Source organism: Cornus florida, unplaced genomic scaffold (genome assembly GCF_030987335.1).
Source record: "Cornus florida cultivar Cherokee Brave unplaced genomic scaffold, ASM3098733v1 CherokeeBrave_3.0.0_Hap2_Chr05, whole genome shotgun sequence".
NCBI classification, from domain to species: Eukaryota; Viridiplantae; Streptophyta; class Magnoliopsida; order Cornales; family Cornaceae; genus Cornus; species Cornus florida.
Genome location: NW_026775575.1, coordinates 20667353 through 20692292, shown reverse-complemented (window position 1 = coordinate 20692292; position 24940 = coordinate 20667353). Strand labels below are relative to the sequence as shown.

General features: G+C 39.8%; 1 protein-coding gene across 1 annotated transcript in view; it reads left to right on the top strand.

Annotated features, from left to right (window-relative positions):
- LOC132306177 (ABC transporter G family member 28) overlaps positions 1–24940 on the top strand; it is an 87158-nt gene that overhangs the window by 33772 nt on the left and 28446 nt on the right. The window contains exons 8-9 of the mRNA XM_059803460.1: positions 5334–6235; positions 8114–8410. Of these exons, the coding sequence (XP_059659443.1) occupies positions 5334–6235; positions 8114–8410 (1199 nt within the window). The remainder of the gene's footprint in view (positions 1–5333; positions 6236–8113; positions 8411–24940) is intronic.

Genomic DNA, 24940 nt, shown 5'->3' with positions numbered 1-24940 from the left:
CAGTCTAACCATCTTATTCAAAAAATTTCACATCATTTTTTACTTTTATCCTATCTCATCCTAGCACACAGGCACACATCAATCTGAGATTCTCAACATCCACATTCTGAGCTAGATAGTTTTATGAACTTGATATTTCTTAACCACCGAACATTCTATGCCATAAATCATAGTCGGTCTAATAACCATTTAGTAAATTTGTAGGCCAGAAGCACTCTTCCATTTAACCCATCCTAGTTCGATTATACCTGAATAATCAAGCCTAGTAGCAGAATTGTATATTTTTTGGTATTTTTAACTTTTATTTTTCACTATATTCAACATTTGTAGTCTAAGTTTTACTAAAGTTACATTCTATACATTTGTGAGAAAAAAGAAGTTACCTTCTACATATTCAATTCACTCCTATTTAGTTTAAGCTGAATGTGAAAGGCTGTAATCAGCTACTGATGTTATTAGTCATACTCCTATATATATTACATGGTGAGTATTACATAAATGGAAATGTAATCAAATCACAGATCCTATACCTCTGATATAGTATGTCATATCACAGATCCTATGCCTCTAATGTAGGATGTAGACGATGACAATAATATCAAATCCTATCAAATAATATCGAATCCTGAATTAACTCCCAATACTCCCCCTCAAGCTGGAGCGAAGATATCAACTAAGCCCAGCTTGCCAATACTAGAGCGGAGAGCAGACAGTCCCACTGACTTCGTGAACATGTCGGCAAGCTGATTAGAAGGGGGAACGAAGGAAGTATAGATAACTCCTGAGCGCACTTTCTCTTTGATAAATGAATATCAACCTCAATATGCTTGGTCCTCTCATGAAAAACGGAGTCAGACGCGAGCATAATAGCAGATTGGTTATCACAGAAAAGTGTCGATGAACTAGTAGTAGGAAATCCCAGCTCAGTCAATAGAGAACGAAGCCAAATGATCTTGCGAGTGCCTTGAGCCATGGCACGGTATTCTGCCTCTGCAGAAGAATGAGACACAACACTTCGTTTCTTACTTTTCCAAGAAATTAGATTACCCCCGTGAAAAGTACAGAAACCTGAAGTGGAGCGACGGTCAGTCAAAGATCCAGCGTATTCAGCATCAGAGTAGCACGAGATGAGAGGCAGTGGTGTGAATCTATAGAATAAACCAAGTCCTGGGCAGGACTTAAGGACCTGAAGGATCTGGTATACTACATCTAAGTGTGAGGTCCGAGGAGCATGCATGAATTGACTAACAACATTAACTACAAATGTGAGATCAGGTCTAGTGTTTGTCAGATAAATCAGGCGACCAACAAGACGCTGATAAGCAGATGGATCTGGAAGTAGGTCTCTGGACTTGGCATGAAGACGATGTGTTGGGTCCATAGGAGATGCAGCAGGTCAACATCCAAGCATACCAGCGTCATGTAGGAGGTCTAGTGCATATTTCCGTTGGGAGAGAAATGCCATGCCTAGAGCGTGCAACCTCAAAACCGAGAAAAAAACGAAGGGGACCTAAGTCCTTAACCTCAAAAGTATGCCCAAGGTCTCTCTTCACCTTATCAATGCAAGGTGCATCATCACCTGTGATGATATTATCTAGAGTACTATGATGGCAGAAGCAGGTTTGATCTGAGTGGCGCCGAGTGAACCCCATAGAAATAACTACATCGCTGAATCGGTGAAACCATGCTCGAGCCATATAGGGATTTTAAAAGGTGACACACCTTCCCATAATACTCCCCCTGAAGTCGAAAACCAGGAGGAGGATCCATATAAATTGTTTCTGTTAGATCCCCGTGAAGAAGGGCGTTCTTCACATCTAATTGGTGAGGAGGCCAAGAGTAGCAAGTCGCTAAGGAAATGAGAAGGCGGACAGTGGTTAGCTTGGCCACTGGAGAAAAAGTAGCCGTGGTCGTGGAAATAGTAATCGTGGACGGGGGAGTTCCATCATCTGTAAACATTGTGGGAAGACTGGTCATGGTAAGGACCGGTGCTTCCAACTCTACCCACACCTCAGATCTAGCAACACTACTGCTGCTATCGCTGAGTCTTCTAATGAGCCACCTGCTCCTCCGCATGGATGTATTGATATGCATCAGTTGCATACACAAATTGGGTCTATTATCCGAGATCATCTATCACAGGCAACTCTCCCTTCAGCAACATCTGCTGAAACTCACTTAGGTACCATCCCTTCAGCTACATCTGCTGTAACACACTCAGGTACCCCATCTGCATTCCATGCCTCTAAGTCTGGTATTGTTCCTCCAACTTGGGTCATTGATTCTGGTGCTTCCGTTTTTCAGATTTGGAAGCATCCTAGGGGCAGGCACGCCTTGCTGATGGTTCTTTTACACCAATCATCAGTAAGGGTGCTGTTCCTTTATCTTTAGAGTCTGTTCTTCATACTCCTAACCTTTCCCTTAACTTATTATTTGTTAGCCGCTTAACTCATTGCCTGGCCTGTTCAGTGACTTTTTTTCCCGATCACTGTGTTTTTCAGGACCTAGTTACGAAGAGGATTTTTTGCAGGGAGTATGAAAGGGATGGGTTGTACATCTTTGGGACGTCTCCAACACTTGCACATGCTTCCATATTACCGGACCATGAAAGACATTCTTTTACAACCCAAACACTTGATTTATGGCATGCTCGTTTAGGACATGCTAATTTTCAGCATTTGTTATCTTTATTTCCTGCATTGCAAACAGCTTGTAAAACCCATCAGTTTCGGTGTGTTGTGTGTGAGCTCTCTAAACACACATGCACCTCTTATATTTCACGAATGCATCGTAGTCCTTGTTTATTTGATCTTATTCATTCTGATGTTTGGGGACCTTCCCCTGTTACTTTTTACTCTGGTCATAAATATTATGTGACTTTTATTGATGACTACTCTCGTTGTACTTGGGTTTATTTACTTAAATCACACTCCGAGTTATCATCTACTTTTATTTCTTTCTTGCAAATGATTAAAACCCAATTTAATACTATAGTTAAAACCCTTCTGTCAGATAATGGAGGAGAATATATCTCTAATGGCTTTCGGTCTCACCTTAATGAACTGGGAATTCTTCATCAGTTGACCTTCCCTTATACACCGGAACAGAATGGATGGCGGAATGTAAAAACCGTCATCTCATGAGTGTTGTCCGGTGCCTCTTACGTGGTATGTTCCTCAGTCTTATTGGAGTATGGCAGTTCTCACTGCAGTTTTTTTTTATTAACCGCACTCTTAGTCGTACTTTAGGGGGTAAGGTTCCATTGCATATTTTGCGACTCGATAGCACCCTTTTCCCTATCACTCCTCGTGTTTTTGGATGTACCTGTTTTGTTCAGGACTGACGTCCTACGTGTACGAAGCTTGATGACAAAGCTATTCGTTGCATCTTTCTAGGTTATTCGACTATGTCGAAAGGGTATCGCTGCTATGACCCTAGCACTCGTTGAATATTTCACTCTTGATGTCACTTTTTTCGAAGATGTTCCCTTTTTTGGCACATCCTTTTTGTATGTTCCATCTTCTTCTACATCTCCGATCAGTCCTCTAGTGTCTTCCTCACCTCCGGCTCGACCTGCACCAATTTTAACTCTGTATCTCTGCCTATGGCTCATCCAGAAATTTGTGTATACACTTGTCGCCCACGGGACCCTCCTTCCACCTCTCTGCCACCGTTCTCTTCTGGTACAGGTATTCCTAACCCTGCTGTTCCTAGTTCTACTTCAGATCATGTTTCACCTAGTTCTGATTCTGATTTGCCTATTGCACTCTGAAAAGGTACACGGACATGTGTGAATAAACACCCTATTGCCCAGTTTGTTTCTTATCAGGGACTTTCGCATGCCTACAGGACCTACCTTGCTGCCACTTCTACTATTTTCATCCCTCGCACTGTATGTGAGGCTTTGCGAGACCCGCACTGGAAAGTGGCTATGGTTGCTGAGATGGATGCCTTGCAGAAAAATTAGACATAGGAGCTTGTTACTTTACCACCAGGAGAGCGAACTGTGGGCTGTAAATGGGTATTTACAGTCAAATATCAGGCAGATGATACCAAGTTGAATGTGAAAGGCTGTAATCAGCTACTGATGTTATTAGTCATACTCCTATATATATTACATGGTGAGTATTACATAAATGGAAACGTAATCAAATCACAGATCCTATACCTCTGATATAGTATGTCATATCACAGATCCTATGCTTCTAATGTAGGATGTAGATGATGACAATAATATCAAATAATATCAAATCCTATCAAATAATATCAAATCCTGAATTAACTCCCAATAGTTTAAACCCTCTTATTTGTAGAGTTTCTCTTAATACCTCCATTTTAGTGTTTATCCACTCTCTGGTTCCATCAGTTGTATTCAGCAAATAACATAAAAGATGGAACCTCATCCTTTATGTATTCTATCAATCCATCCTTTGTGAAGGCTTTCATGCTGCTCCATGACATAAGTTTACAGTAACTGGATATAATTTCTCCAACACTTTTTTTTACTATAGTCACACTTCCATTAGACATATCTTTCGTTGCATTACTATCAATGAAAAAGTTATACGCATAAGAACTCTGACAGCTTGTTAGTGACATTATTTGTGTATTTATTTATTTTTATTGATTGGTGTATGTTAATAACAATATCCCCTTAAAGCTTAAGTGACTTCAAAATTACTTAGCTGCTCTTTGTATTAAGAAGCGAGATTACCCATTCTGGTCCCGCTACAACAAGGTCCTGGGGAGGTAGGAACCAAGACAGGCCCAACTTTTCTATTTCACAAAGTGGCTGCTCCAAGGCTCAAACTCGCACCAATGACACTGATGTTCAAGCCCTATACCGCTGAATCATGCAACGACCCTCCATTGTATTAATCATCTTCTGTCTCTAAAAGCTTGAGGCCATTGCTCTTTGCATTTATAAAAGCTTAGGAACACGAATTCGACTATGGAAACAATCATTTTGTGCAAAATAACGGTTAAGGTTAATGTTTGTATCCATTCTTCCTCCCTTAGCCACATAGACAGGACCAGAAATAGGTAATTTCATTAACCAGTCCATGTCCTCCAACACCCATGACTGACCCACTAACCTGATTCCTCAATTAACTTGGTGTCTGGGTCACCCCGGGTTTTGGATGCGTCAATAGAAACTTCAGTAAATTTGTTAACAATCTTCTGTTCCTGTTATAAAATATAATTTTCTTTGGAATATTAAACATACATCATGATCTCATTAATTCAAACCGCAGATTTCTGCTCCTGTGCATTAATGACTAAGTTTGTGAACACATCCTTTGGGAACTGACCCCTAACACGTGTCAATACAGGCTGCATTAACGCTTCTACTTCTCATTATTTACAACTGCTCAGATCAAGTTCTCACTACTAGAGAAAAAAGACAAGCAAAATCCAGGGAAAGGGGGGCAAAAAGTGCAAGGGAAACTGTAGAGTCACATGAAAGATGGAAATCTGCAAAAGATGTTGCCAGGAAGCATGCAATTGGACTGCAGACCCAGATATCACGAACATTTTCTCGTAAAAAGTCTGTAAGTAAACTGGATAAGCTGAAGAGTCTTGGTGAAGCTAAGCCTGGGAAAGATGCTTCCTTACCACCTATGTCTACGAGTGTGTCTCGTTCAAAAGAAAAAGATAAGGAGCAGAGCAACCTTACAAAGATGATGCGTGAGCTTGAGGAGAACCCTGAGGGTCATGACGGCTTCCATCTGGAAATTGGAGATAAGAATTTGAAGAAGAATATGCCGAGGGGTAAGCAGTTGCATACTCGCACCCAAATTTTCAAGTATGCATATGATCAAATTGAGAAGGAAAAAGCTCTGCAGGAGCAGAACAAGAATTTGACTTTCTCAGGGGTAATATCAATGGCTAGTGATACCGGAATCAGGAACAGGCCAACGATTGAGGTCGATTTCAAAGATTTAACACTTACATTGAAAGGGAAAGACAAGCATCTACTGAGGTCTGTAACAGGGAAACTTATTCCTGGCCACATTTCTGCTGTCATGGGTCCTTCTGGGGCTGGGAAAACAACATTTCTTTCTGCTTTGACTGGGAAAGCAACTGGGTGCACTATTCGTGGTAAGATTCTTATAAATGGGAAGACTGAACCAATCCAATCATACAAGAAAATTATTGGGTTTGTCCCACAAGACGATGTAGTGCATGGAAACTTAACAGTGGAGGAGAATCTCTGGTTCAGTGCAAGTTGCAGGTATGCATCGTCTTGTTCCATCATGCAGCTCAGCTCATGTTAATTTTTTTTTGCTGTTTCACATATTCTGAACACAATCCTAGAAGTTTATCACCAACCAGTACAAATGCATAATTGTTTAAGTAATTCTTTCTGTTGTCACTTCAAGTATTTTACAGAATTGCAAATTTTCCTGAACCAACTAATTTACTGTAAATAGATTATTTTGGTAATCAATGTTCATTATCATGCATTTGATATGCAAATCTATCGTTTCCTGTATATTCACTCATGGTAACTAATTATAAGTCTTGTCATCAAAAGATGGATGCTGCAATGTTTAGGGACTGTCAAAACAACTTGGACTGTAAGAGTTGAAATTCATTTCATCTATAATTTGCTTTTGATTCCGAAGATGTTGCTTTTTCTTATCACTTCTTGAGGATTCAACCATATGCAAGAATTTAAAAGGCAGGAATTTGATACTGAAAGTTTAAAAATTCTTCAAGTTTCCATTCTTCCTTTCTTTCCTTTATATCAGACAAGTCTAAACTCGAGAAATTTCAAATGCCTTTTGAGTTCATGTAAATATTTTGTATCTGTTTTGTCTACATGACATTTGGTGCCACTTGACTTCTTGCTTATCTGAAATCTATTATTGACACTACTTCCATTACATGAATGATATTGAGAAAGTTAACAAAGAAATCTATGACCAGGCATTAACAAGTGATATTTACAGTGTTTTTAGCCATAGTTTGTGTTCAAAATTCAAATGCACAAGTTCTTTTTTGTAAACAGTAGAAATTATATTTTATGGTTTGGAGGATTAGGATTTGAAGAGAAAAGAACGAAGAAAAAGAAGAGAAAAGACATGGTTATCAACAAAGGCCGAGACATGGCCTAACCCGCCTCTGTCCGTACTTGTAGTACTTCCACTGACCTCCGACATGTTATCTCAAATAATAAATAAAGTTGCCTAAAAAACAAAGGGATTCTGAAGAACACACCGAGAAAGCAGCAGGACAATCACACAACTACCAGCCTTGAGTGGGATGCCATAACATGTCAAAACAAAACCAAAAACAGGTCTGGATCATGAAAAACTTGCCTCAAAACCAAACAGTAGAGATTTTCAAGAGGGCCACAAGACAAAAATGTAGAATAAACCATTCAATCCTTCAAATCATGCAACCAAAATCAACACAATCATTAATAAAGCCTAGTTGCACCCCTCTGTGATGGATGAAGCAAAAACTCCAACGAAAAATGGTACATCAAACAGATTGCAACAAACAGCCTCTTCACCAGAAAATTGTTTAAGAAAATGAAAAACACTAGAACACGGCTGCATCAAATTAGGAAAAAATACCAAGATTTTCAGCAGAAAGAGGTGATCCAGGGAGAGGGATTTCGAGCCCTAACATGCTGACATCAGCATACGGACACTGATGTCAGCACACGTCTAGGCCTTTTCCAACTCTTTTGAGTACTGTGGTGTCCTCGTAATGTTGAAACATTGCTCTGATACCAAGTTGAAATTATATTTTAGGGTTTGGATGATTAGGGTTTGAAGAGAAAAGACATAAGAATAGAAAAGAGAACGTAAGAAAGGGTTATCGAGTGATTCTAACATCTCTGCACCCATTTATTTATATTAATAAAAAATATAATTTACAGTAATACCCCGTGTGGTAAAATCCAACTAATTATGCTCCTTACATGAATATTGCCCCATATTCCAACATGAACGCATATTCAAAGAGAAATTTTTTGTTTCACTTATTGCTGTTTTTGTTTCATTTTAGCTGCTTGTGTATTCTCTGTGACATAATAATTTATTCTCCATCAACCATAATTTTTATTTATTTTTAATTCAGTCTGAATATCTGGTTGTAGACTATCAGCTGATCTACCAATAGCAGAAAAGGTTCTAGTTGTTGAAAGAGTCATCGAGTGCTTGGGACTGCACCCTGTGCGGGATTCCCTGGTCGGGACAGTGGAGAGGCGAGGAATCTCCGGAGGCCAAAGGAAACGAGTAAATGTTGGGCTCGAAATGGTCATGGAACCTTCTCTGCTGATCTTAGATGAACCTACTTCTGGTCTGGACAGTTCTTCTTCTCTGTTACTACTGAGAGCACTTCGTCGTGAAGCTCTTGAAGGTGTAAACATTTGCATGGTGGTTCACCAACCAAGGTAATTTTTAATAATTACGATATGACATATTTTTGTGAACTGTTAGCCATTTTTCCGCCCTGTTTTCATTCATTTACTTTGTATCTTCCTCTTTCTAGATAGGGCATTCTTTTTTGGATGAATTGAGTCTATTGTCTTCCTCAATTTCTTTATCTGATAAAAAGGCCTGCAACAAACTGCAAACTAGAAGCCACTTGCTTTAGTCTATGAATTTCTACAGTGTGCTTATTTCTGTGGAATAGAGCCATTTTCTTTATTCCATGGTCTAATTAGGATGTGCTTGGCGTTATGTTTGTAAATAGTGACAATAATCATGCCTTACATTTAGGATTATATTAGCTAGCATTGACTTACCTTAATATAGTTGCTGTAATTATGGGATTTGATTAGGTGATTTACCTTTTAGATACATACTGTAATTACTCCTCCTTGATCGTAGCCACTTGTTTGGCAAATCTTGTAATATAAATTGTAATGAAACCCAAAGGGAGTGCATCACTTCCATCATCAGAAATTCTGCTTTGAGTCCATTTTCTTTGATTAACATGGTATCAGAGCAGGGTTAGTCAAAGACTAGCATTTTTTTTCTTCGTTTAGATCATTATTCAGTTCTCTGTCCGGATCTGATTCACAACATCATCAACCTCTCTGAAACCTCTGCTTAGAGTAGATCCTTGCTGATTTATTAGTCTCCTTGCATTATTGTGACTAATAACTCCGTTGACATCTATTCAGATTCGACTCTTTCGTTGCATATCTGATCCACTTTTGCTATGGATAAAGGTGACATCATTCCTATTCGTCTTGCTGGTAGGGGAGCACACGGTTCGGTTCGGTACGATTCCTGCTGGAACCAGAACCGTGGGCAATTTCGGTTCCGGTTCAGTTCCATGGAACCGTTGACCAAGCTGACTTTTTCAATATTATTGTAATTTTTCTTAAAAAAAAATACAAATACAATAACAAAAATAAAAACATAAATAAACACACAATATAAAAATATTACATCCCAGAAATTCAGTTACTCCATTAGAATTACAAAAAAGTTAAAAAAAACTGAATCAACATTCAGAAATGATAGACGTCTTTGACAATCAGAAATGATATGCCCAGATTTGTTGCAGTAATTGCAGAAGTTCTTGTTTTTGCAATAGCGAGCAATGTGGCCAGATTGCTTACATTTAAAGCATTGTACAGGTCTGCTATTTGTAGAAAAACGAGCTGTCTCGCTTGAAGCCGATGCATGAAAGGCATTTGAATCTTCTATGATGACATGCTGCGACTGAAGGTGAAGTTCCTCCTCTAAACCTCTTGGAAACATGTATCTAAATCTGGAGCAGTTTCTCTATTCATCAAAGCAGCCTGAACAGACTCAAATTCTGGGCGTAGTATCATCAAGAACTGATTAACATCGGATTCCTCTTTCAATTTCAGAACTTGTGAATGTGTAGTAGCGTCATCACCTTCTAGTATCATAGAATCCTTCTCATGCCAGAGTGCAAGGAAGCCGTTGTAGTATTCTTGTACAGTCTTATCGCCTTGACTGTATTTAGCCAATTCCATGTCAATGTAGTACTTTCTTGATTTGTTAGTCTAGTGACAGACTTTCTTCAGATGTTTCCACATCTTTGAGGCTTTACTAAAGGACTCAAGGGATAAGGCGATTGAAGGATCAGCGGAATTCAAGATCCAAGTGACAACCTTTGAATTGTTTTGGATCCATGTGACTCTAGTTTTGTCATCAGTGAGTTCAGCCATTGTTCTGTCTAAAAATTCAGCCAATCCTTGTTCTTGGACAAAGTGTTTGAGATGGAAAGACCATCCCACATAGTTGACACCTCCACTAAGATGAACAGGAATGATGTCACTTTTATCCATAGCAGCAGTTGATTAGAGATGCAAAGAGACACAGGAATTTGAATAGATTTCAATAGAGTTGTTAGTCACAATAAAGCAAGGAGACCAATCAGCAAAGATAGCAGAGCTTACTGATAGGTTGATGATGCTGTCAACCAGATTCATACACAGAATTGAACAACTATTGGAACCAGAGTGTAATCAAACAATGAAATGTTGTCAAACAGATCTGGACAGAGATTGAACAAATATCCAAACCACAGCGCAGCAAAGAATGTAGAGTTGAACCAGATCAAACAGAAAACATAATAGATATCTAAACCTAAGTGTAATCAAAGAATGAAAATACAATTCTTTGACTAACCTTGCTCTGATACCATGTAAGAAGAGAAAACAGAGCCACAACAGATTTTCGGACGTGGAAGTGATACATTCCCTTTGGTTCCCATTACAATTTATAATACAAGATTTGCCAAACAAAGTGGCTACAATCAAGGTGTAGTAATTACAGCAGCTATCTAAAAGGTAAGTCGATTAATCTAATCCCATAATTACAACAATTTATTTAGGGTAAGTCAATGCTAGCTAATATAATCCCTAATTGTAAGGCACAATTATTGTCACTATTTACATTCCAAACAAGTCAATACAAACTGCCGGAGACACAGCATAGGCGAAAAACAATGCTACCGACCACACTGGCAGTCCAAATAAGTCACAAATAGCACTGAGAAACCCTTGGCAACATTTCAGATGCTAAGCGAATTCCCCAAAATAGGGGTCCGAACCTAGGAAGAGAAATTAGGCTTTGATACCATGTTGTAAAGCATAAAACAAAAGTGAAAGAAGAAATTAAACGAGTAGAACACACGGAAAGTATGTGGTTCGGCCACTAGGGCCTACATCCACGACACAAAGAGCCTTTAGGCTGCATCACTTTTATAATACGCTCTCAACTCATTCACAATACAATGGTGGAGGCTCCTCTATTGTTCTCTGCCCTTTTGCTAAAGAAGTTTGGGAAAGGGTGTTCCAGTTGTTGAGTATTATTGTTCCTCCATTTCCTTGCTTATCTTAGTTGGTGTAGTGGTTTTTCGATCACGTTAGGGGGTCTTCTATGCATAGTAAATTACTTCAATATCTTATGCCTACTATCATATGGGTTGTTTGGAGGCGGAGGAATGCAACATTGCATGAAGGGTATAGAAAAACTGTAACAACCCTCGCCCTATCCAGACACAATATTATCCGCTTTTGGCTTTCCTGGACTAGAGACTTCCCAGGAGGTCACCCATCCTGGTACTACTCCAGGTTAAGCAGGCTCAACTCTGGAGTTTTGGTAGGTTCACGACCCTCACGACTAAAATGCGTTGTGTCATTGAAGGGTGTAGAACCTACATATAGCACTTCACCTTTCCCAAGCGATGTGGGATCATAACACCATGTAGCCTGCCAGCACATCCCACCCCTCCATGGGGCCCAACATCCTCGTTAGCCACACTTCTGGTTAGATTCCGGCTTTGATATCATTTGTAAAAGAAGAAGTTTTGGCTTACTCAAACCGAGAGCTAAGATCTATATTTATATACAAGAATAGGGTACAAAGAAAGGAAATCATGATTACGGGGATCTTATCTACGTGATCCCTACATAAAACACATAATAAAAGGCTAAAAACAGCTAATAAGAATAAAAATAAAAATAATAAAGATATTTCATGTAACGACCCGAACCCCTAGGTTCGAACCGTTAACCGGGTCCTTACTCGAACCCGAGGTCACCTAAGGGCACCATCGTCAATCTACATGTCGCGACATCTTTTATGCACAACTACAACTCAACACGGGAGCCAAAGAACTGCTACAAGGTAAAAGAATAGCTCCAAAGATGGTGGGACAAGAACAATGTAGGCCATGTATTTCGGTCGGCAGAAATGGCACTTCGGTAGGCCGAAATGGGCCAACCGGTCGACCGGTTGTGGCCAAAAATGAGACGAGGCTACAGGAATTTGGGTGGAACAGTGACCGGTCGGCCGAAGCAGTCATTTTGGTAGGCCGAAATGACTCTGCGAGCTGAGAACCTGCTACTGAATTTCAACCAGTGTGAAAATGAAGAAAGGCCTTGGTATTGAAACTGATCTAAACCTGCCCCAACACATTGTAAAATATTGAATATACACTCCATCCATTCATAATTATGAAATTACATATCTATTACATAGTCCCAAAGTCATTTACATGAATTGCACTTTAATTACAACAAGATCACAGTCCATAAACAAAATACAACAACGGGAATCCACAAGTCTTGATACAAGATACAACAAACTGAAGCTTAACAAGTTAATAGGACTTAAACACAAAATAGCAGAAATAATCATCTACTCCGAACTAAGTCCGTGGTGAAACGTCGTCTGCCACTTCTTTCCCGTGTCTTAAAAAATGTTAATATAAAGGGGTGAGCATAATGGCTCAGTAGGAGGTGCCTAAGACACACCTCTTGTGACCCCGTGAATCCATACAAAGCATAGGAAAAGGAAAGAGGGGTCATGTTTATTCAGAAGGGAAAACATAACAACTCTAACAACAACGCATCAAAATTCTCATCAAGCCATGCAATGTTATGGAATGCAATGGTATACAATGTCGCTCCCCATTTCAAAACCTTTATCCGTCATCATTTCCAACTGTTAATGCAGCCCGTCCCATGGCAACTCCATGGCGGCACGAGAGAAGGATTGGCTAACTGTCCCTGACCCATGGCAACTCAATGGCGTCATTTGGGGTCCAGGTAACTCAACCACGCTAGGGAAGTATCCCCAGTTCCCTCTAGGTCATACTAATGCCATGGACCCTAGGCAACTTCTAGGCGACCGGGTTTTCGCAAACCTTTCATCAAAACTTTTTTCCCAAAAACCATTTCTTTCCTTTTCAAATCACATTACCCATTTTCTTGCCCAATGTCATGCATGAATGTACCATGCTTTTTATGCCATGCCAATTGACGATTTCATATCTAACAAGTCTATTATCAACAACACAACATTCATTATAGGAAAATTATTAGAAATAATTGGCATGCTTCCATGTTACAAAATCTAACAATTTAAAACACAATAGGCATGAAACACCATCACTTAAGCGTGCTTTTTCATACAATTTCAACTAACACATAGTAATTTAATCACCATTGGCATGTAATACTATCGCTTAAACATGTATTTTTCATGTTACATCAATTAACACATGGCCATACACTTCATATATAATAATTAAGCTATTCTGCAAGAAACTTACACAAATTAAGCATGCTATATAACAAATTATAGAGAAACAACTCACAAAAGTCAAAGAAATCATGTATTAGAAACCCCTACCTCAAAGCTAGATGAAAAGCCCCAAAAATGACCAAAAATTCCAAGGGTTGGCCAAATGGTGATTTGCTTCTATCAACACGTAGATCTCAATGAGCTCTCCGACTTGCTGCAAACGGCACCAACAAACTCCCAACGGTTGAAGAGAAATCAAAGCTTGAAGCTTTGAAGAAAAAGAAAAGAAAAGACGGAGAGAGCAGCGTGAGAGAGAGATGAAATGAGACAAAAAAAAATGGCCTTATGGCCATTAAGAAAAGAAAGTGGTGGGTCCTACCACTAAAAAAAAATCATTTGACATTATTTTTCCACCACAAATTTCATATACATGCACCAATTTTATAATGACCACAATTTAGCATTTAAACATTAACTTATGCACAAAATAAGCAATGCATAAATGCAATGGACCCATGACACAACTTCCGTACACAACAATTCCAGTAGTGGGTCCCACGTGGGACCTCCCGGCCCGAAAAACTAGTAAAATGCCGAAATGGAAACCATTGCATTTCCAAGAGTCCTGAACTCAATGGAATGCCCCCAACCAACTCTTAGACACAATCGGCACACCCCACGGTGTCTGGCAAGCAAAACAAGAAAAGACGAACCTGAAAATAGAAAATGGTGAAAATTGGAAACATTACATTTCAACACTCCCTTTCAAGCTGGAGTGAAGATATCAATCAAGCCCAGCTTGGTAATCGTGGAATGAAGCAAAGATGGACCAACAGATTTGGTGAACACATCGGCTGACTAATCAGAGGAACGAAAAAAGTAGGGCTTGATAATTCCCGAACGAACCTTCTCTCTGATAAAATGAATGTCCACTTCTATATGTTTAGTCCTCTTATGAAGATCAGAATCTGAAGCAAGCATGATGGCTGACTTGTTATCACAAAACAAGTCTGCGGACTGTTTTTCACCTAGCCCTAGCTCCTCCAAGAAAGATTGAAGCCAGAGAATCTCACAAGTACCCTGAGCCATGGCATGATACTCAGCCTCTGCTGAAGATCTCGAAACTACAAGTTGTTTCTTACTTTTCCAGGATATAAGATGGTCTTCGTAGAAAGTACATAAGCTAGATGTGGAATTTTTATCGGTCTTGGACCCAGCATAGTCTGCATCACTAAAACAGGGTAGCCTAACCTGCTTGCTAGAAGAATAGAATAATCCAAGTCCAGGTCAGGACTTATGATATTGAAGAATATGATATACTGCATCCATATGAGATCTACGAGGAACATGCATAAACTGGCTCACAACACTAATTGCAAAAGCCAAATTAGGACAGGTGTTGGTAAGATAAATTAATCTTCCTACCAAGCGCTAATATTGCAAGGGATCAGAAAGGAGATTTTCGGACTCAGCCGAGATCTTCAGATTAGGATCCATAGGAGTGGAAGCAGGTTTACATCCAAGCATACTTGTGTCTTGAAGAAAATCCAAGACATACTTCCTTTGCGATAAAGAAATATCCTGCTTAGATCTAGCAACCTCAATTCCTAAGAAATATCTAAGCTGCCCCAGGTTTTTCACATCAAAAGCTTTAGCCAATTGAAGCTTTACTTGAGCAATCCCATGGACATCATTGCCAGTAATGATGATATCGTCAACATAGACAAGTAGAATGATGCATCGACCATTCGAGGAACGGTGGATAAAATATGTATGGTGAGAATGGTACCTAATAAACTCCACGGATAGAATTACATAACTGAAGCGGCTAAACCAAGCTCTGGGAGATTGTATTAATCCATACAAAGACTTCCACATTCAACACACCTTTCCAGCATACTCCCCCTCAGTCTGAAAACCGAGTGGAGGATCCATGTAAATAATCTCAAGAAGATCACCGTTAAGGAAAGCATTCTTCACATCAAGTTGATAAAGGGGCCAATTGTGAGAGGCAGCCAGGGAGACAAGCAAACGAAATGAGGTTAATTTAGCCACTGAAGCGAAGGTATCATTAAAGTCTTTACCAGAAATCAGAGTAAACTCTTTGGCCACCAAACGGGCTTTATACTGATCAATAGAGCCATTAGGCAGATATTTAACACTGAATACCCATTTGCAACGAACAGTCTTTTCACCAGGAGGGAGAGATACAAGCTCCAATGTTTCATTATGCTGCAAATCATCCATTTCTACCCTCATAACAGACATCCAATTGGGATCCAGGAGAGCCTTAGACAACTTTCTGGGAATGAAAATGGAATCAAGTTTGCCTAGAAAGGCTCAGTATGATCCTGAAAGACCATCATAAGAGATACTGCAAATAGGATGATTGGTAGTACTACAAGCGAATCCAAATCGTGCAGGGGGTTTGCGGTTCTGAGTGGGATACCGAGACTCAGGAATAGAAACAGGGTTAGGGCAATGTAAAAGTGAGAGAGATATACCTGGACCTGAATCTATCTGAGGAAGATGAAAGCAGTGGAGGCGGAGCACGAGGTCAGCGTGAATAGACTTGCAAAGGGAGTGAGGAAATCACAAGCGAAGACTCTTCTCTTCTTGAAAAATAGGAAGAGGACGAGCAAGAGGAGAAGCCTCTTGATCGAGAGTAAAAGTTTCCTCCAAGATAGTGTTAGAACCATAAAATGGGGTATACTCATGAAAGGTGACATCAAGAGAGTGATACATGTGTTTGTATATTGGATTATAATACCGGTAACCTTTTGACATGTAAGAGTATCTTAAAAAGATACATTTAATGGCCTTGTCATCAAGTTTAGTACGAGAAGGGCTACGATTCTGAACAAAACATGTACATCCAAACACCCGACAAGGTATGATGGAAAAAAGAGTAATATCAGGCTGAAGCACTTATAAGGGGGCCTTACCATTTAAGACTCTACTAGGGGTACAATTAATGAGAAAAGTAGCTGTAAGAACTGCCATGGGCCAGTATGACTTTCGCACATTCATACCACTTAAAAGACATCGAACAACTGACATTAGTTGGCGGCTTTTACGCTTTGCAACACCATTCTGTTAAGGGGTATATGGGCAAGTAAGCTGATAAAGAATACCCTGTTGGTTAAGTTGAGACTGAAACTCATTGGAAACATATTCACAACCATTGTCAGACCTAATATTCCTAACAACAGTTTTATATTGAGTTTTGATCATTTGGAGGAATTGAGTGAACAAGGGAAAAACTTCAAATTTCTTTTTAAGTAAATATACCCATGTGCAACGGGAATAATCATTAATGAATGTGACATAATAACGATGCCCCGAAAAAACAGTAACAGGAGAAGGACCCCACACATCAGAATGTATGAGATCAAACATAATAGGTGCACGATGCATATGAGAAATATAACTAGTTCTAGTATGTTTAGAAAACTCACAAATCTCACATTGAAACTTATTATCCTTACAAGCCGTTATTAATGAAGGAAAAAGTAAACATAAATACTGAAAGTTTACATGCCCAAGACGTAAAAAACAGAGGGTTACCCTAAGGGTCTGGCGCAAGGGCTGGGAGGAGATGGAGGTTTGTCGGAGGTGAGGGAAAATGGAGAGACGGAGAGAGAAGATGGCGGTGTTGGGGAGGAAGATGGGGAGGCGAAGATTTTTGTTTTGCTCTGATACCAAAAAGACGATGTTTTGGCTTACACAAAGCGAGAGCCAAGATCTATAATTATACACAAGAATAGGATACAGAGAAAGGAAACCAAATCAAAGAAAGACAGAAAATATGCCAAAATCTACGTGATCCCATGTTTATGGGGATCTTATCTATGAGATCCCATGATTACGGGGATCTTATCTACTTGATCCCATGATTATAGGAATCTTACATAAAACACCTAATAAAAGGCTAAAAACAGTTAATAAAAATAAAAATAATAAAGATATTTCAATAGTAACAACCCTCACCCTATCCAAACACAATATTGTCCGCTTTTGGCCCAGACCAGAGACTTCCTAGGAGGTCACCCATTCTGATACTACTCCAAGTTAAGCATGGTTAACTCTGGAGTTCTGGCATGGCCATCATGACTTTGAAACACATTGTGTCATAGAAAGGTGTAGAACCTACATATAGATAGCACTTCACCTTTCCTAGGCGATGTGGGATCATGACACCCTGTAGCCTGATAGTGCTTATCCACATCACACCCGCCCACATAGGTCGTCACAAAGCTCAAGAGGTTGATGTGTCTTGTTATGGGAGTGCCTGCAGCTTCTAGGCTTATCCTGTAAGACTTTCTTGCTCTTGATTTTATCTCTTGACGTTTCTTTTAGTGGCTCTTGTTAATTTCTTCCTTTGTTTTGGCTATCAATTGGAAGTGGTTCTACTCCATGGTGGCCTCGTAAATTGTTGGGGTGGGGGGTATGCCCCCTTTAGTCCTTGTACTGTTTTGAGTTCTCTTTTTTATATAAAAAGAAACCCATTTAGGGAAAGAAAAAAAAAAACAAATTAAAGAATTACAACTAGGAAGTAACTATATGTCTTGAAACTCCACCATTGTAGGTAACTTGTCTGGCTTGAGGCTTCAGCTAACAACAAAATTAAACACCCATTTTATAACGTAAACTATTCCAATGGTTCTAGACTCGCATGATGCCACACGATTATCGGCCGCATCAGTTGTAGAACTTTAGAGGACACATTCATCCACAATTATTATTTATTTAGTTATTTTGTTGTTGTTGTTGCTGCTCTGGGATGTTTCTTTACTTGATTTCCATTTTTTTGGTTGGTAATTTTTTTCTATCTTTATACTCGATTCAAATATTAGCCTGTCCTACCACCTATATTGTGGTCCTTTTCTAAGGTTCACTTGCTCTAAAAGCTTTATCACTATACTTGTATGGAATGCATCTAATTGTTAGACACTCTGAAGTAGGGTTAATAATGAAAATTGCAATGACTCAAGATATACTAGAAACCCAAGCTCTATGTGGACGAGACTGGCTGAACATAATTTAATGTCGTTGATTCATTATGTTGAAATCAGTTAATCATCGTAAAGTTGTAGTCTTGGCAAAGTAATTGCAAACACTTCTCTGACAAGTGCATGTCAACTTCGAATTTTTTTTCCCTGGTTTAAACTTCGATTTTAAGCAGATATAAAAAAATAAAAATAAAAACTTGAAGCAATGTATTTTCCAGTATCAAAAGTTTCCATTTTGTATCCCAACTATGCCCCACTATTTTGTTGTTCTCGAAGCTTTCTGATTTTAATTTTATTAAAGAAACTACCTAAATAAGATGAGCACTTTTTCTCTTAATAATTCTATTCCAAATTCTTTCCCTATTATGCTTACAACATTAGAGGCTATTAGCCAATACTAAACCTGTAATGTCCCAACTGAGGGAGAAGTTCTTGACATTAATATGTGTGGACACCCCTCAACCAAGCATATGCGTTTTGAGCAAAACCGTGAGCACTGAGAGGATAGTGTGCAAATCGGACAATATCTACATGGGTTTTGGGCATGTCGTGAAAGATGGTGCCAGAGCCAATCCCTAACCGGAAATGTGGGAGAGTGCACAAGCCCATGAGGGTGCGACCAACAAGGACGTTGGGTGCTAATTGGTGGTGATTGTGACGTCCCACATCGCCTGGGGAGGGAGAGAAGTTACTGATAGTTATATTTGTGGATACCCCTTAACTATGTAGACGCGTTTTGAGCAAATTGTGAGCACCGAGAGGACCGAGAAGAGTGTGTAAAGCGGACAATATCTACATGGGTTTTGGGTGGGTTGTGAAAGATTGTATCAGAGCCAATCCCTGTCTGGAAATGTGGGTCTGTGCATAAACCCATGAGGGTTTGGTCAGCCTTAACCATGTAGACGCGTTTTGAGCAAATCGTGAGCATCGAGAGGACCAAGAGGAGAGTGTGCAAAGCAGACAATATCTGCATGAGTTTTGGGTGGGTAGGTTGTGAAAGATGGTATCAGAGTTAATCTTAAGCCAAAAATGTGGGAGGTGCACAAGCTCATAAGGGTTTGGCCAGCGAAGACGCTGGGTCCCAAGCTATGGTGATTGTGACTTTTTACATCGCCTAGGGGGAAGAAGTTAAGATTTATATGCGTGGACACCCCTTAACCATGTGAACGTGTTTTGAGCAAAATCGTGAGCACTCAAAGGAGAGGGTGCAAAGCAGAGAATATCTACATGGTGCAAGACGGGTCGTGACAGACAGTGCCAACCTTAGTTGAAAATGGGAGGGCGTGCACAAGCCCATGCAAGTTAGGCTAGCGACGATTCTGGGTCCCAAGAGGAGGTGATTGTGGCGTCCCACATCGCCTGGGGGGAGAAGTTACTAAAACTTATATGTGTGGACACCCCATGTTACGGAATAAGGATCGAATAGGGGTTTATGAGAACAAGAGAAAAAATAAATGACAAGAAAAATAAAATAGCGCACACACAAATGAGACAAGGATTTACGTGGTTCGGCTATGCCTACGTCCACGGGGAGAGGACAGATCAAAATTTCACTATAGAAATATAAAGATATAAGGCTAAGTGGCTCACACCCAAAACCCAATTACACCCAAGCCCTCACACACTTACACTTTACTGTATTGAGTAAACACTCTCAATTTTTGGATGATTAAACACCGTGGGAGCAAGGTTATTTATAGCCAAAATATCATCACATAGGGCACTGAACTTGGTCACCACGCATGGGTCTGACACCACAGCTTGGAGATCAAGTATACTTGTTGATTACTCATCTTGAAGGCCAAGTTGATGAAGTCATTGCTGATGCAATCACACTTACTGAGTTGGCAAATTTGAGCCATATAAGTCAACAAATCTCCACCTTGGCGAAAATTCAAATAAACCACTGTATCTCTGCAAAACGAACTGTCTTCTCCACTAAGCCCCTAAGGGCAATTTCAACATTTGAGAATACCAACCAAGTCCAAGCAATGCTTGAACTTAAGAGCCGGAATGGACTTTGTCATCATATCCGCCGGATTTTCAGCTGTGCCAATTTTCTTCAATGTAGTAATTCTTTCTGATATGACATCCCGAATGAAATGATATCTGACATCAATGTGTTTGATTCTCTTGTGATACATTTGATTTTTGGTCAAATATATCGCACTCTGATTGTCACAATAAATAACAGTTGAGCTCTACTGCAAACCCAAAACACTAACCAAACCTATCAACCTAATGGCTTCCTTCACTGCTTCAGTGGCCGCCATATATTCTGCTTCTGTAGTAAAGAGAGCAACTGTAGATTGCAAAGTTGCTTTCCAACTAACTGCACAACCTGAGAGAGTAAAGACGTATCTTGTCAGAGATCTTCTTCTGTCTAAAACACTAGCGTAGTCGGAGTCCACAAAACCAACAACACTGCCAAAATCATCACTGCTCTTTTGATGAACTAAGCCAATATCTGCAGTACCTTTCAAATACCAAAGAATCCACTTCACGGCTAGCCAATGTTCTTTTCCTGGATTATTCATATATCTACTAACTACACTGACTGCATGTGAAATATCAGGGCGAGTGCAAACCATTGCATACATCAAGCTACCAACTGCACTAGCATACGGAACACATGACATGTGCTCCTTCTCCTCTTCGGATAGCGGTGATAAAACTGCAGAAAGACGAAAATGAGCAGCAAGTGGTGTGCTCACGGGCTTAGAATTCTGCATGTTGAACCGCTCAAGCACTTTCTCAATATAACTCTTTTGTGACAAACTCAACCTACCGGCTTAGCGATCCCTTTGAATTTCCATGCCCAAAATCTTCTTTGATGCACTAAGATCTTTCATCTCAAATTCAGTATTCAACTGAGATTTTAACTTGTTGATTTCTGATATGTCTTTTGTAGTAATAAGCATGTCGTCAACATATAACAACAAGTATACAAAAGAACCATCTGAGAGCTTCTGATAGTAGACACAACTGTCATAGCTACTTCTCAAATAGCCATGTCCAACCATAAAAGTGTCGAACCTCTTGTACCACTGCCTTGGAGATTGCTTCAATCCATACAAGGATTTCTTCAACAAACAAACGTGGTCTTCCTTTCTGTGAACAACGAACCCCTTTGGCTGATGCATGTAAATTTCTTCTTCAAGCTTACCATGTAGAAAAGCTGTTTTGACATCAAGTTGCTCAAGCTCTAAGGCAAATAGAGCACCATGGCCAGCAACACGCGGATAGAGGTGTGTTTCACAACTGGTGAGAATACTTCATTGAAATCCACACCTTCTCTCTGACTATAACCTTTTGCCACCAAACGTGCTTTGTACCTTGCATCTTCAACACCTGGAGTTCCTTCCTTTTTCTTGAAGACCCATTTGCAACCAACAATCTTCTGGCCTCTAGGAGGTTTCACCAACTCCCATGCCTGATTCTTGTGAAGAGATTCGATCTCCTCATTCATAGCAACATTCCACTTGGCAGATTCATTTCCTGTAACAGCTTCTTGGTAGGTGGAAGGCTCTTTATCTTCAATATTTGTTGCCACAAACAAAACATAAGCAACTAAATCTGCATAAGCATACTTCTTCGGAGGTTTAATCTGCCTTTTCTGTCTCCCTGTAGCAATACTGTACTGTTACTCATCTGGTATTTGATCATCCTGCACCTCTTCAATATTGGGCTGAACTGGAGTGTTGACTTGTTTCTCTGGAGCTTCAAAGTCATGCTCCACCTGTCTGCGTGTTTAGGGTACACGTCGACCGGTTTGGCTAAACCGGTCGACATGTACCATTTCACGTCGACTGGTTTAGCCTTCAGGCCCAAAAACCTAAATTGACGAGATACCGGTCGACGTGAAGATGTCAGACGTCGACTAGTTTGAGGAGAAATGGCCTACAAGGCCTGCAACTGCTGGTTTGAGTCCCCGTAATCCGTTTTGGTCCATTTGTGACCTTAAACATGGTAATTAAACATTAGACATCCATGCATATATTGTAATTATGCATTTGATAGCATACATTGTAATTAAACATCCATGCATAAATAAGATCATTAGACAAGCTTGGTACATAATACATGATCAAAATAAGTTCGGTTATATACAACATGTAGCAAAATTAGATTACATATCTATTACATATACTATGCCACATCAAATATTTACATTGGTTGCAAAAGAAGTAAAAAGGGTCCCTCTAAATCCTGTCTATGCTTGTGGAGGAATGTCATCCACCACTTCCTTTCCGTGACCTAAAAAATGTAGAGGAATGAGCACAACGACCAGTAGAGATTGCCTAAATGGCATCTCCTAAAAATAAGTAGACAAATACATGCTAAAAAACATCAATGAGTAGATTAGAAGAGTAGGGATCATGCCGGGATCACATTTCATGAACAAGTCACTCACTATCCGTTATCATCCATATGAAGCAATGCCATGCATGAAATGACTTATGCAACGTACACCACACACACACACACACCAAAAACGTACTAACTAGCCGGACTTTGGTACATCCGTCTTCCCTAGGGAGAATTTGCTAGTCATACCTAGCAAAGGGTGACTTCCAACTACTATTTAGGGCCCGATGTCGCTAAATTACTCATGGGTACCCCCCGTATCCCTATTAACTAGTTAGCACCGCCGGCAAAGGAGTACCCTTCCAACTACCGGGTTTGAGAAAAAACCTTTCCTCAACACTTCTTCAAAACTTTTCCATTTCACATTTCCAAATTTCTCTCAACACACCCAATGCCCATGACAATGCAATGTCATGCTTACAATGTATAACATGCTTTGATGACCATCATTTGCCAATTCATAATCACAATTATAAATTCACATGCACTTGTACATAAACTTCAACCAATAACATGGATTTGACAATGAAGTAATTATATTGCCAATATTACAACACTTAGAGCACCTAACATATCATACTCACTTGGAATGTCAATTTAACTCAAATTGCCATGCTCATCCAAAATTAACCACATAGTCCACACCATAATTGCAATTCAACTCACAATGTCACAATTGAGCACATAACAACTAACAAATTGACATAGTTCATCACATACTTCAAACCTTAGCATGCTACTACAAAATTGATCACCAATTAACATGCAAGAATTAGGTAAACACATGACTTTAACTACAAATTTAGGGGACTATGCAAGCTAGACAACTATGCCTCTTAGAAGACAAAAACCCTAATTCTCAACAAGTGCAAATGTCCACCAAAATGAGGCCTAAGCACACCAATGGAAAGAGGAGGACAAGATGAACAAATTTCCCTCTTGAAGCTTCCTCAAAATCCCCCCCTCAAGGAAATTTTCGAAATTTAGAAGGGAATGAATGGGGCTGTTTTTGTTATCAAATGGAAGCTCTCGTCATGAGGAACATTTTTCCCTTATGTGGCATAATCAAAATCCCACTAAAAAGTGCCCAAAAATGAGCCTTCATGTGGCCTTCAATGGAGGAATGATGAAAGAAGAAGAAGCTAGAAGAAACTAGTGTGGTCCGAAAATGGGCTGGAATTCTGCAGATAAAGGGGCTGCAATATTGTCCCCCACGTGGGGGGTCAATTGGTTGACCAAGCAAAAGACTAAAATGCCCCTCCAAGCCCACTAAACCGCCATTTAGCCACCAACATGCAAACTACCCAATGTACCCTCACATATATGACAAATAACATGTAAAACATGCAAATAAGTCCAGAAAATATTTTGGGGACACACAAATCCGGGCGTGGGACCCATACAGACCTCCCAGGCAAAAAATCCGAAAAATGCAAAAATGACCCAAAATGTATTTCTAAGAGTTCTAAACTCAAAGAAATACTCTAAATCACTCTCAGAACCCTCGTGGCACACTAACCTATGCATGACACACAAAACGATGCACAAAATTAAAATAATCCAAAAAATCGAAAAAAAGCCAGAAAAATGGAAAATTGTGAAATGTCACACACCTGCTCTTCTGCCTCGATGTATTGATATGCATCAGTTGCATACACAAATTGGGTCTATTATCCGAGATCATTTATCACAAGCATCTCTCCCTTCTGCTACATCTATTGCAGCTTACTTAGGTACCATCCCTTCAGCTACATCAACTGCAGCTCACTTAGGTACGCCATCTGCATTCCATGCCTCTTAGTCTGGTATTGTTCCTGTAACGACCCGAACCCGTGGGTCCGAATCGTTAACCGGGTCCTTACCCGGACCCGAGGTCACCTATGACCATCACGTCATGTCTAGGGTCAAAACATCACTTCTTAAGTCATGGTTACGCTCCACAACGGCACAAAAACAAATTTATGAGGCTTAGGATAATTTACATCGGAGGAAGGAACAAAAAAGGCAAAGCAGGTGCACTTCGGT